The sequence below is a fragment of the Macrobrachium rosenbergii genome, chromosome 16 (genome assembly GCF_040412425.1).
Source record: "Macrobrachium rosenbergii isolate ZJJX-2024 chromosome 16, ASM4041242v1, whole genome shotgun sequence".
NCBI classification, from domain to species: domain Eukaryota; kingdom Metazoa; phylum Arthropoda; class Malacostraca; order Decapoda; family Palaemonidae; genus Macrobrachium; species Macrobrachium rosenbergii.
In genome coordinates, this window is record NC_089756.1 from 8,932,379 (window position 1) to 8,947,590 (window position 15,212).

Below are 15,212 nucleotides of genomic sequence, written 5' to 3' on the forward strand. Positions count from 1 at the left end.
CGATCCAAAGGGTCCCACCGCCCCCATACACCGCTACCAGAACTCCCGGTGAAAAAACAAACCCAAATACAATCCCAAAACAGAAGAATGTCCCAAGGGCATTTGTTTCTACCACTGGAGGTTTGGGAGTGAAGCCTGAAAATGTGAAAATGATTGCCACGTCAAAAAACATGCAAAAGGGTCGCAACAGTGACCCAACAAAATACATCAGCGGTGGGCAGACCAGTAGCCTTGTAAGAGAAATCGCACCTGCTTTCTGCCGTCTTTCTTCCAGGTACTGTACAAGCAAAAAGACTCGACATGTTTTTCATCATAGAAAAAGATAAAAAATGGAGTTCCTGGTTGACACCAGCACATTCAAATTATTCGTGCCAGCCAACCCACACAAACACCTCAGTCCAACTCCAGCACCCTACAGGTGTCCACTGCCAGCAGAGCCCTGCTGAAAATATACAGGAAAAGGACCATGAAAGTGTTGTTCAGCGGGAAGCAGTACAACTGGACATTAGTCACAGCAGACGTAACAATCGCACTTTTAGGAGAGCAGACTTCCTAAAAGCCCACAACATGCTTGTTGACGTAGCGAAACAGCAGCTGATCACACGACCAACCGCGTAGCCCCACTCACACCGACTCCAGCACCAGAGATAAGTCGCCTCCTACAGGAGTTCCCGAAGGTATTTATGGACAACCAGCAGCACAATCTGACCAAACGTGGACAAAGCACCACGTCCAGCACCACACAGTCACCGAACGTCCCCCCAGTGCACACCCATTTTAGACATTTGGCCCCAGAAATGCCAAACGAGCTCTCCAGGACATGGAAAGGGCAGGAATATGCCAAAAAGCCTCCAGCCCATGGGCATCTTCTCTACACACACTACCAAAACCTGATGGAACATGGCGACCCTGCAGCAACTACCAGAGACTCAGCATCAAGACAGCATCTAACAGGTATCCACTACCGAACATCACCAACATAACCAACCAGATGGAGGGTGTCAAAATATTTATGAAGATCAACCTGATAAAGGGATACTTCCAAGTTCCAGTCACAAAGGAGGACATAGAAAAAACAGCCATTCTCATCCCCTTCAGCACATACACCTTCAACTACAGCAGCTTCAGCCTTCGGAACTCAGGTGCGACCTTCCAACATCTGATGGACAAAATCCTGGGCAACCTACTCCTCTTCATCATCTACGTCGACGATACACTGATATTCAGCCTCAACATCAAACAACACATAAAGAGGCGTTAGGCAGGTTCTGCAAATGCTTAAAGAAAACAGACTTATTACCCGAAAAGACAAAAGCGAATGGGCAAAATCAGTGGTGGAATCCCTGGTCACCAAATAAGCCCCGACAGTGTCAGGCCCCTCCCAACGAAGATCCAAGTAGTCACCAACTCCCCAAAACAAACAACAATCAAAACAGTCCAAGAATTCATGGGAATGATTAATTATTACCACCGTTTCATAACAAACCTTGCTGAAATAATGGCCCCAATATACGATTGTTTAAAAGAAAACCTAAAAAACTATGCTGGTATGAAAAACAAGATAAAGCCTTCACACTAGCTAAAAAAGCAACCACCTCTGCTGCCACACTAATCTTTCCTTTACCTCATAGGTCCCTTGCCCTAATGACGGATCCGAGTAGCACAGCGATGGGCACGGTACTCAAAACAAGTCACAAACGATGATTGTCGCCCGTTGGCATTCTTTAGCAAAAAGTTATCGCCAGCAGAACAAAAGTACTCCACATTCGACCGAGAGTTACTGGCAGTCCATAGAGCCATGCTAGAAGGATGACAATTCGTGGTGCAGATGGGCCACCAACCACTGGTACATGCCTTCACCAAAAGCAGAGATGGTTGGTCAGCAAGACAGCAGCGTCACCTATCGTCAATAGCAGAACACTCATGCACCATCAGATACTTAAAGGGCTCTTCCAACAACGTGGCAGACACCCTTTCCCGAAAATTCATCAACATTGTCCAGATCAGGATATCATATCCTGAAACAGCATTGGCTCAGAAGGATGACATGGACCTACAGCAACTTCGGCAGGAGAACCCCACCCTTACACGGAGCAACCTATCCATTAATGACTGAGCGATGACCATTGCCTGCGAGATGAGTACCGGATGCCCTTGCCCATATCTACCATTAGGGTTGAGAAAGAAAGCCTTCAACCTTGCTCACAGCCTGTTCCACCCATCAGGCAGATCCACAGCCAGAACATTGTCGGAGCGGTAAATCTGGTGGGGAATGAAAGAGAACAACAAAAAGTGGGCAAGAGAATGCCTCCCATGCCAAACGTTAAAAATAACGAGGCAAACAGAGATGAGGATTGGAGAATTCCAACACAGCGAAGACTGGCCCACATCCACATCCACATCATGGGACCCCTGCCCCCCTCCGAGGGGTACAGGTATCTTTTTACGATCATCGACAGGAATACCAGATGGCCAGAAGTAATACCTGTAAGGTAGCAGACAGCAGAGAGTTGTGTGAAAGCACCGATAGACATGAGTATTGCAGTACATAACAAGCGACGGAGGAGCTAACTTCACCTCCACCTTATGGCCCTCCTTCACCGCCAGCCTCGGTACAAAACTCATTCACACAACAACATACAACCCAGAAGTGAACAGCATGGTGGAGCAGCTGCACCGCTCCCTCAAATCAGCACTCACCACCAGATGTCAAGGCTACCAGGAATTGGAGAAATGAATTACCACGGGGTCTTGCTGGGATTAAGAACAGACCCAAACACAGCATTCAACGCATCACCGGCAGAAGCAATCTATGGCCAAGCATTGACAATAACTGCAGATGTTTATGAAGACTTGACAGAGCCCACGACTCTTCCAGACATCCGTAGAGCGTTGGAAAACATCATGCCGGTGAAGACAACATACGACATAGGAAGAAAAGAATATGTCCCTGACGACCTTAAAACAGCAAAATATGCGTTCATAAGAATGGACACATACAAGCCCCACCTCTCTCTAGCCTACTCGGGACCACACCGCATACTGCAATGCAGAGATAAAGCGCATACTGCAATGCAGAGAGAAAGCATATCAGCTGACAGTGGATGGGAAAATCACCTGGGTCTCCACCGACAGATTAAAACCAGCCTATATCCCAGACTGACTCAGTCCCTTAGGCTTTCTTGGGGGGGAGGAGTACTGTGAGGTTCAGAGCTGTCGCTGGGACCCTCACGGCATCCTCGCTCCAAAACAAAAATCTACATGACGCACCAAGACTCTCAAGAAACAGATCCACCGCTCCTGATTCAAACAATCTTTTATGCATTTTCTGACGTCCTTGTCAGAATTGTAATTACTAATGTATGTAAGGCATTGCAAGCAATCTAGACATATGCATTTTAAATCTCTTCCTAATCTGTATATAGAATTGTTAACCATTCTTCAGGTGTGAGAAAACACATCTGACTGTACACAGACGTCCCTCTGTTTTCCTCTAATGTCAAATGCTACTTTTCCGCTCGCAAGAGTTCTTGGCCTGTCCCAGATTTTGTGAAAATAAATTAGAATACCTTGAACCTGCTTCTTACTTGTTGCCTCATTATAAACTAATTTGAGAAGATATTGGGCAAGAATGCTAGAGTCCATCAACTGGATTAGAGGTCATTTCAATACAGTTAAGGAAAGGATAATGTAAGTTCTAGTTTCCATATAAGCAAGGTAGTATCTGTTAATACTATTCTTGCATGCAAGTACAGTACTATTGAAGAAGGGCTTTTATATAATGCCTCAAGGGGAACAGATCAATAATATGATGCCATTCAGACTAAGGTCAAATTTTGGAGGAAAAGCAAAACCCACAATTCCATGGACTTAATACTGGAAGGGTACAGAAGACTACACTGGCCTAGTCAAGATTAAATAAAGGGCTAGCACTCCAAAGCATTCTTGAAGAGAAAAATTGCCTCTGATGCCTTTGCAATGGTAGAGAAAAATGCAAGGTCACTTTGTGCTACGATCCAAAGACAGTCAGTGTAGAGGAGAGAATGAAAACCAGGGAGAGTGAGACAATAGCAGAATTTCCTTCCCTGGAGGAGGTTTCATTATCTGAAGAAATAACTACTCGGTAATCTGGCTTCAAGTGGGCCTTAGTCAGGTTTAGAACAAAAATACCAGATAGAAAAGAAGCCAGATGATTCTCATTGTCAAGTCAAGAAGTGGCTACAAAAAGGAGAGACAATATTCTGCAAAATACCCTTTGAAGACCTGCAGCTGGGAACTTATCGATATCTGTAACAGGTTACACATGGGTCTTTTGCATATTCTTGGAACACATACTAAAAGACTATGGGGTATGTAAATTTATAATCTTTGCTAAGCCTTCCAGTCCAATGAGCCATGGCAAATTGAAAAAAAAAAAAAAAAAAAAGTTCTATCAAATCGCAGCAATTCAGTACACAGGGTGAACATTGTCTGTACTGGAAATGGTCTGCAACAGAATGTAGGAACGATAAAGGTAAAGGTTGCCTATATGAATAGTTTCAATAAAAAGCCAAAAAAGCTACGTATTGTCATTTCTATTATCATGGAAAGGAGGAAAATGTGTTCTCACCCAAAACCTGAGTCATCATCGTCTTCTTTTCAACTTAATTCCTAGTTGGGGCCATTGTTTTTAATGAGCCTTTTCCATGTGTTTCTATCTTGTGTCCTACCCTCAACTATTCCTGTTTCTCATGTCTTGTTTAATGCAGTCTCATTTTACAGCTCTCAAGGATTAGCCTACCCTTATCAAAAGGTCATATATAGGCCAAGTCAAGTTGGAGCTAATGAACAAAAAAAAAAAAAATTAGGAGACATACAGAAAAAATTAGATTAGGCAGTATCCAAAGAGCAACTATGAAAGGCTGGAAGGTAAATAAGAGTACACATGATGACATGAAAAACAATTACATGACTACTTTCACAAAAGTTATGAGGACAAAATAACAATACATTAGGCATCAAGAGATGCCATGATTATTTTGAAGTCTGAAAAATAATGCTAAGAGACCACAAAATAATAGATACATCATAAGTACTCTGTACATGCTACAGGAACAAAGCTAGTCTACCTCTCACTTATAGCAAGTGACTGGGTGAGCAATGCCAAATGAGAAAGAATAAAACTAACTTATATAAAGGGAAGACATGACAAACATTCTAAGTTCCTAAATATGCTGAGACTCTAGCCTGGCTTAGCATCATGAAAACATCCGCGTGATCCCACGGAAAAATGCACAGGCACTGAAAAAAATCTAACTGAAGGAAAATCTAACATTATATTTGCTGAGACTCTAGCCTGGCTTAGCATCATGAAAACATCCGCGTGATCCCACGGAACCATGCACAGGCACTGAAAAAAATCTAACTGAAGGAAAATCTAACATTATATTTGTACTAAAATAATAAAAAATAAAAAAACTCTACGGGTCAATAATAAAGAAAAAGGCTTAATAAATATACCGGAGCACAACAAGGAATGTGTGAGAGCAAAGATCACAGAATTAATGCAATCAATCAGGAGATGGTGAAGGGTAAGAGGTTAATGGTAGCAAATACTAAGTTTATGAACATGTATCTGTGAGAGTTCAGGCAGGAGGAGCATAGGAGAGAGAAGATTAGAAAGAACTCATTTTATGTCTGACCCCATAAAAATAAAATCTGATGTAAAATCACTTGTCATTTTAATCAATATTAAACATACTTTATATGCAAGTTCGGCTGCTTTTTCAACAGAAACTAAGTCAGGAATGACAATCATTTATGAAAATATTTTCATTATTTGAACAGTACAGTACATATACAGTTGTCTATCCTGAATAACACACACATTTAACAATAAGAATTATGCATGTATGGACAGGTTTGTCATAAAAAACAAAGTGTGTGAATTCAGTACGACCAGTTCTAATAGAGTGCATGTCACAACACCTTATCTGTGATATTTCTGAAATGAAGTTGCTGAAAATATACTTTTTTGAGAACTTCATCAGTTTTAGGTTTATAATTCCATTCATTCTACATTTTGGGAAATTTATTCTATATAAATTGTTATTCAATCCTCAACATAAAACCCCAGGTTATTTACAGGGCAGACTGCAACTTCAATTCCATGAATTCAAATATAAGCTTTAACACCCACATAATTCACTATATAATCCTCTTACTATTCACTTTCCTCAACACTATACACTAAAGCTAAATACTGTAATCTTACCTCATTTCCATATTCAGGAGCTAAAAGACACTTCTTTTCCAAGTCAGCATACTGACTTTCAGTTATCTTAGTAATAAAGAAATGCAAGACCAAGTTTTTATCATGATCCACCTGTAAATAAATACATTAATGTAATAGCTTCTAGCATAATAACTTTCACAAAAATAACAAATTTTTTAAGCAATGTCTATTTTTCCTAGGTATGCAAACCCTTGCCTTTTACATTAGAAATATTCATCAGCAGGAGGTGGAATGGCCGTTGAACTTGGTAATAAGGCAGCTAACTGATGGTCAAGGGAGGATAGGGTAATACCCTCACTCACCTACCAATGGTAGCCACTTTTTCTTCAGCCATTCAGTAGTAAGGACTTAATGGCCCCCATCTCCCAATATGCCCATTGGACTGGATGAATATCTTCCACCCTTCTTTCATCTCATCAAAGGACGAGGATTATGTGACAACAGTTACATTGTCATAGGAGTATCTACAAACCTACTCTTAACATTCCAGGTTAGTCTGTCTGCAGATGCATTCCTTGATGACTTGGTTGGTAATAAGAAGGGCAAGCCTTTTTCTGAGACAGCTGCTGTTTTTCTGCTTTTCTGCTTCAGTTCATCAGTACATTATTGCAAACAATAGGCACTCCCAATATTGAAGCAATTGCTGGAAGGACATCACAGTAGTCATTATAAACAATGCAAATGACCTACTCTCCTAAGAAGAACCCTTGTTTACTTCCTAGTTAAGTATACCTTAGTTTTACCAGACCACTGAGCTGATTAACAGCTCTCCTAGGGCTGGCCCGAAGGATCAGACTTATTTTACGTGGCTAAGAACCAATTGGTTACTTAGCAACGGGACCTACAGCTTATTGTGGAATCCGAACCACATTATAGCGAGAAATGATTTTCAATCACCAGAAATACATTCCTCTAACTCTTCATCAGCCGGCCGGGGAAATAGAACTCCGGCCCATCGAGTGACAGTCTGAAGCACAACCGACTCGGCTAACGAAGGGCTTTTACTTCCTAGTAATGAATCATTGTCCTGACATGGATGAAGTCTAGTCCAAAAAAGGAGTTTAAACGTGAATAGAGGTCTGTTTGTTATAAGGAAGTGCTTATAAAAATGGAAAACCCTGAGTTGCTCACACAGGGAAAAATACCAAATTCAAAGTAATTTGTATTTCTTCCAACATACAAACCTACTCAGCACATTATGGCACCGAGTACTCCACCTACGAAAGCATAAGTTTGTATTCCCGTCAAAACAAATAGTGAATGTATTTGTCTTGCATTTCACTCAGAACAATAATATGACTGAAAAAAATGTCAGTATCTAGCGTGGTCGCAATTTGATGCAAAACACAGCTGGTATATGATATCAGAATATAAAATACTACAACCTAACATAATCTGGGACAAGTTATATATACAATGTGATTCTGTCCAGAGCAATGCCCTTCCTCTAAATGAGGGTGCTTGTACTGTAATCACCTTTCACATCTTTACTATCAATAATGATAAGGACATTCTTATGGAACAAGCCAAAAGGACATGAGCTTGCAAGATAAATTTCCACATAATAAAGTGTTCAAATGAGAATAAAATACCATGTATAAATATATGACAAAATATTAAACAGAACTGAATATACGGAAGTACTGTAATATCAAATATATACACAGCGTATCTTATATAATAAAATAAATACTACATAAATACTTACTATATACATAAATAATGAAAATGTACTTTCATACTTGCATATAACTCTTAACCCTGACTACTGAAGTTATGGTACAGAGGCTGCAAATCAGTCTAATGTTGGGACCTCAATCTATCTCTGTGTTTCTTGTTGAGGGGAGGAGGTTGCTTCTCCAACTTGTTGCCTTCTTACTATTACTTACTTTTTCATTGTGGCTACCTCAAATATCACAAACCATGGAGTGTCTCATTTCTGTATGCTGGAATATTCCATCTTGACAGTGAAACCCCACACTGTACCTTGTAATTTTGCCTCACCATTTCTACCTTCTTTACCAAAATACTAATACTTTCTGCCTATTAATTTCATCTATTCCCTTTGGTTTATCTCACCTAGCAACAAACCTCTTCCATTTTACCTTGCTTCAATTATGTCTCATTAAAGAACACATCCCCTACAAAAACCCTGTCTTGAAATGTGACTGGGTGGTTCAACTAACTTAATCTGCAATAAATACAAGTAAGTGTTCATTAACACTGAGGACCTTGTCAAGTGAAAAGCCAGGAATCAATGTGTTTTCTTTTGGGGATACTTTATCTTCCAGAGAACTGGATTTGAGATTCTTGATCATTACTACTAACTTGTGTTGCCGATACAGTTGTTCCAACCTGAAAACTGTATCTCCACTTAAATTGATTCCAACCCAACATATGAAAAAACAAAGAGTGATTTTATTGAAGTTTTGTCTCTCCTTAAAGCTAATCAGTATGGATACGCCAAAAGACCCTCTCTAATCCATAATATTGTATGCTACTTGAATTAGCTACAGCAATGTGCTAATCTAAATTTCCATAACATTTCATGGTGAGTTTATATTTACTTAAGACTTTTTATTAATCTTTCTGACAAGGAATTAATTTACAAATCTTACCTGGCAAATAAAAATTTATTTCTTTCAAGTACCAGGCAATTTATTGAAAAGATTTACTTTTGGCCCTTAACCATAGTATACCATATCGGCTTAATCCTGATTACTGGAGCCTATAAAATTTGAATCAAGGCTTCAAATCTACAGCTCCACTTATTTAAAGCTGATCTATAACTATATTTAAAACTTAGCAATAAAGCTATCCACGTAAAACTTGGAATCACTTACAAAGCTTGACTATCAGCTTAATACTTTTATATTCTTAGAGCTATCTCATTTATGTGAGTATTTTATAAATGTCCTGCAAACAATCAGATCTAGTTTGGAAAATAAACTAAGACAGACAACTGCTTATTTTATTTCTGAGCTACAGATATGGCACTGTATTTGCAGATGAAGCTGACTGGCCAGTGAAGTGTTAGATCTTCAAGTACAAGTGAACTGTAATCACATCTGACAATCAATAAATATTTTAGATTTACCCTGCCTTGATTCATCTAACAACAACTAAACCACAAAATTTTTCAAACTTAGTATTCCCTGAATATAAAAGATATTAAAATTACAATCCTTTAAAGAGTACAGTAAAGGGAAATTCAGACTCAGCATATGTTTGGCCCTTGACCAAGATACTATTGTTTAACCTGCATGTGTCCATCAAGAGCAGCTAAGCTTTGTATTAACCCAGCTATAAGAGATGGGTACACAGTATAATGCATATAGCAATTCAATAAAATTTTTACTTAATTTCACATTCCTCTAATCTGTACAATAAATACTGTACTTCGACTTTTCTTAAAACATTTCTGCAATTCAAATTCCAGTTTATTCTAAATTATTAAAGAAAAATTAAGATCCAGTTTGACATCAAACTTTATACTAGTGAGAAACAGACGAAATTCCTTATGTTCATATGCCCTCCCTCACAGTGTTCCTTTACAGAACTACAGAATACCTCCAAATTGGGCAAGCAAAAAGAAATATGTTATTTTCATGATAAAATTAAGTTTCACATATACTTACCAAGTAATTACACAGCTATATTTTCCGCTCGCGGAGCAGCTTAAAATTTTAAAAATCATGGTAGCGCTTCTATTGTTTTCGTGAAGGTGGCTACCCCGCCCAATATCAGGGGACAATAGGAACAATAAAGCAGAAAACTCACTTCTTTTGTGCCTTATGTCCATGAGAGGGGAGGAGGGAGGGCTCCGATCTGTAATTACTTGGTAAGTATATATGAAACTTAATTTTATCATGAAAATAACAGTTTCATATAAGTAACTTACCAAGTAATTACACAGCTGAATCCCACACTGACGGGAGGTGGGATCCATGGACATATTCTACTCCAAAACATTCAGTCATGAAAATGAACTTGAAATAGACAATTTTCTAGCATTTATACAATGCTTGTTGTTTCCTTACCTAAGAGAGCTACTGCAGTTAATTACTGCCTCTGGTCGGTGCTCATCTTGACCTGTAGTGACGTGGTGGAATACTCGTGAGGCACCTCTACTTTTAAGTGGGAGTTTTGGAGTGAAGGACAATTCTGATTGTTCGCAAAGAATAAAAAACAGATGACGCTGCCCTGGGCGCAGTACCAAAAGGCAACAATAACCAGACAATGTTTTCACCTGCACTGAAAACTAAAAAACCACCACCGTTCCACCAAAAAACCGGTGGGCATCCCAGGTACATACATAGTAACCCCCAGGCTCCCCAATGACTCGACACCCTACTTCAAGGCGAAGAGATCAAGGATAAAAGGAATGCTTCCTAAGCTTCTTCCCACAATACCATGCCAGCCACTGACAAAGGACCTAGGGTACTGCAGTTTTAAAACACTGTTTCTATCTCTGTTAAATAGTGTGTTGTAAATATGGACTTACACTTCCAGTAAGTAGACTGAAGCACTGCAGAGAGTGACATATTATGTCTGAGAGCAAACGAGGTGGTGACTGCTCTAATGTCGTGTGCTTTCACCTTAAAGGTAGGCAGGACGTCCTCCTGGATCTGCAAATGAGCCTCTGTAATCAGATCTCTAGGGAAGAACAACAATGTGTTCTTAGATAGGGGTCGAGATGGATTCTTGACAGAGCACCAGAGATTGCTGGAAGGGCCTCTGATTTTCTCGGTTCTGTCTAGGTAATACCGTAGGTCCCTAACAGGGCAAAGGACGTTTTCCTCCTCTTCTGGCCAGAGGATATCCATAAGGTTCCTAATAGTGAATGAGCATGGCCAGGGGTTGGATGGTGTCTTGTTCTTGGCCAGGAAACCTAGAGCGAAAGTGCAGACTGCATCTCCCTAAGCGAATCCTACCTGCTTGTCTATGGCCTGAAGTTCACTAACTCGCTTGGCAGTCGCCAAAGCCACAAGAAACAGTCTTTCGAGTTAGGTTCTTGAGAGACGTGGAATGGAGAGGCTCGAAAGAGGGGCTCATTAACCACTTGAATACCACATCAAGATTCCAAGATATCGAGTCAGCTTTCATTTCCTTAGAAGTCTCAAAGGATTTAATCAGATCACCCAGATCTTGGTTACAGGAAAAATCTAGGTCTCTGTGTTTAAAAACCAAATTCAGCATTGATCCATACCCTTTAATGGTGGAAGAAGAGAGCCACTTGGCAGTCCTCAATTAGAGGATGAAGTCTGCTAACTGAGCTACAGAGGTTTCAGAAGACGAATTGTTATGTCTGCTACACCATCTTTAGAAGACTGCCCACTTAGATTAGTAGACTTGGCAAGAAGGCTGACGTCTACATCTTGCAATAGCCTCCGCTGCTGATCTTGAAAATCCCTTCGCTCTAATGAGTCTCCGGACAGTCTGAAGCCTGTCAAAGCTAGAGTGGGTAGTCCTTAGTGGAACTTCCAAAAGTAGAGCTGTTTGAGTAGATGTGGATTTTGCGGAAGCAGTCTCAGAAGTCCAATAAGAGTCGCAGGAGGTCCAGCAATCACTCTCTGAAAGGCCAAAACGGAACTACCAGGGTCATTGTCACATTGTGATGAGATTGAAATTTGTTGAGTACTTCCCTTACCATGCTGAATGGCGGGAATGTGTATAGGTCTTGATCTGACCAATTTAGAAGCATGGCATCTGTTGCCCATGCCAGAGGGTAAGGGACCAGAGAACAAAAGAGAGGAAAGCAACGATTCCTTAAAGTGGTGAAAAGGTCCAATGTTGGTCTGCCCCACAGTTTCCAAGGGTCCTTGCAGACCATGGGGTCCAAAGTCCACTCTGTGGGGGGGGACCTGTTTGCAACGACTCAGTTCGTCCGCCAACACATTCATCTCCCCTTGAATGAAACGTGTGTGCCAGTTGCACATGATTCTGGTCTGCCCAAATGAAAAGTTCTTTTGTTGTTTTGCAGAGGGAGAAGGAATGGGTTCCGACTTATTTCCTGCTGTAGGAAAGAGCAGTGGTGTTGTCTGAGTGCACCACTACTGTTTTGTAAGCAACCATTTCCGAAAAAAACACAACCTAAATGAATGGCTGTCAACTCCTTGACTCTGATGTGCAGATTCCATTGTTCCGGAGACCACGTCCTGGAAGCTTCTATGTTCCCCAGAAGGGCTCCCCAACCTAGATCTGAGGCATGTGAAAAGAAGTCTAGGTCAGGGTTCAAAGGGCACAGCGACTTTACCTCCGAAAGTCTTTCTTCAGACGTACACCACTGCAGGTCCAACTTGATCTCTGTTGTTATGGGGAACACCAAAGAGTCTGGTTGCATTTTCCTGTTCCAATTTGCTCTTAGGAAGAACAGAGGAACTCTCATACGTAGTCTGCCTAATTTTACAAACTGTTCGATGGAGGCAAGAGTTCCTAAAAGACCACCAAGTTGCTGAACAAGATGGGGGAGAGAGAGAAACTGTGGACTGTCAGTAGACAGGAATCAATTCTCTTGGGGGACAGAAAAGCCCAAAAACTCAACGAGAGTTAATCCTCATCCCCAAATAAAGAATCTCCTAAGTTGGAGTCAGCTGCAACTTCTGCAGATTGATCAGAATTCCTAGCTCTTGGGCGAGACGGGTCCTCTGTAGGTCCTTCATGCACTTCTCCTGTGATGGTGATCGGAGGAACCAGTCATCCAGGTACAGGGATACTTTGATGCCAAGAAGATGTAACCACTTTGCTAGAGGGGCTAGCACTTGTGTTAAGACTTGAGGAGCTGTAGAGAGGCCAAAACACAGGGCCCGATATTGAAAGACTCTGTCCTCGAAGACGAACCTGAGATACTTCCCGGAGTCTGGATGAAGAAGGACATGGAAATAAGTGTCTTGCATATCGAGAGTAGACATGGAAATAAGCGTCTTGCATATCAAGAGTAATCATCCAATCGCCCTGGTGAATGGATGATAGTACTGACTGGTTCGTCTCCATTTTGAACTTCATCAGCGGTGAATGGATGATAGTACTGACTGGTTCATCTCCATTTTGAACTTCATCCTCTGGACAAAGAAGTTCAGAGCGCTGACATCGAGGACAGGTCTCCAATCCCCCAAAGACCTGGGGATTACGAAAAGACGGATGTAAAAACCTTTCGTTGAGCAATCCTCTACCTCATCTATGGCTCTCTTCCTGTGAAGGAATGACACTTCCTCTAAAAGAGCCATATACCTCTTGAAGCCTTTGCAGTAAGCCGTCAATGTGATTGGCATGGACACTAGTGGTATCGAGTAGCCCTCCCTCAGGGTCTTGACTGTCCAAGACTTTGCTCCTTTGGCACTCCACCTCTCCCAGAAAATGAAAAGTCTGGCTTCCACTGGTGCATGGAGGACTGTTGTTTCATTTCTTGGATGAAGGTCTGGTGGAAGCCCTCTTGATTGACCTGGCTGAGAAACGAACCTTGTAGTGGGGCTTGGGAGGCAAAGCCTGTCTACTCCCACGAAAGGGTTGTTGCTGAAGTGGAGAAACTGACTTACAGCCAAAAGAAGAACACTCTTTAGGGCGCTTAAAATACTGCACCAGCAGGTCCTGGGTTGACTTTTTTTGGAGGTCCATAGCTATTTCCTTGACTGTGTACTGAAGAAAAAGATAAAGGTGGTCCAGAGGAGAGTATAATAAAGCAGATTTCTGTATAAAAATACTCCTTTAGTAGTGAAGGAGCACCAAAATTCTCTCTTTTTGAGAACCACCAGCAAGAAAAGTGCCACAAGCTCTAGGGAGCCGTCTCTAATGGCTTTGTCTCCACACGACAGCATGCCAAGCCAGTCTGCAGTGAAATCTCCTGCCAAATCAGTGCAGTCCTCTATTTTCTTAGCGAGGACCCCAAATGTCCAGTCGTGAAAACTGAACACTTTGAAAGCTTTGAATATATTCTTCACAAGATGATCCAGTTCTAGTTCTGTGGAAATGAACATCACTTTCGCTGACAAGAAGGCTTAGCGGCGTGCTGAGTCAGTAAGACACGAGAAGTCTCCCTGGGAGGAGGCAGCACCTCCAAAGGACAGAGCTTCTCCTGTAGCTTATGATAGTTATCTCCTGGCTGTCAACCTTGAAGGCAGAAAAGCAAAGGTGGCCTTACCCTGCTCGCTCTTCACTGAGAGCCAATCACTGAACTCTTTGAGTAATTTCCTCGAAGAGAAAGAGAGAACCACCTTAGGAAAGTCAAGGCAGGCCAGACTGGAGCCGCTGGCTGGAAGTATGACGGAAATGTCGCCTGGAAATATCTCTACAGAGATGCTTAAGTTGAAGGGGCTCAATTGCACTAAATCCTCATCAATTGAAGAAACTGGGGACAAAGACAAGTCCTTAGAAGGTTTGGTCACAACCAGAGCTTTATGGAGCAAACCCAGAATGCCACCCAACTGTTGCTTGATGTGCAACAATGAGGGATCTTGTACCACTGGCACAGAAGAACTTGAAACTGGCAAAGAGGGGGTCAGGCGCTCGGCTGGCACCAGGCGCTTGACAGCTGGTGCCAAATGCTTGAGAGCTGGCACCGGGAGCTCAGAGGCTGGCAATGGGCACTAAGAGACTGGAACTGGCACTAGGTGCTCAGGAGAAGGCATTGAGCGCTTGTGTGGGCGCCTGGACGAAGTCAAAGTGCATTTCTTGACAATGGGGCGCTTGGGGGCCAAATACTGGCGCTCCGAAAAAGAACGCTCGGGCGAAAGGTACTCAAGACTGCGCCAAGCACTACAGGATGGTTGAAGACCGTGAGGAGGATCCTTACGTTTGTGAGGAAGAGGCGAGGAGCTGTCAACATCGTCCGTACATCTCTTCAAGGGACAAGACTCGCCTGGAAAACTCCAATAACGCTTCTTGCTGGGACTGGAATTCTCCGAGTCTGAAGATAACTGATGCGCACTAACTGAGACGCTTT

The 15,212-nt window shown here is 41.8% G+C and overlaps 1 protein-coding gene across 2 annotated transcripts in view; it reads right to left on the reverse strand.

Moving 5' to 3' along the window:
* Positions 1-15,212, reverse strand: part of LOC136847071 (U8 snoRNA-decapping enzyme-like) — a 175,032-nt gene that overhangs the window by 141,485 nt on the left and 18,335 nt on the right. For both annotated transcript variants that reach the window (XM_067118344.1, XM_067118343.1), the window contains exon 4: positions 6,254-6,364. In XM_067118344.1, coding sequence (XP_066974445.1) covers positions 6,254-6,364 — 111 coding nt within the window. The remainder of the gene's footprint in view (positions 1-6,253; positions 6,365-15,212) is intronic.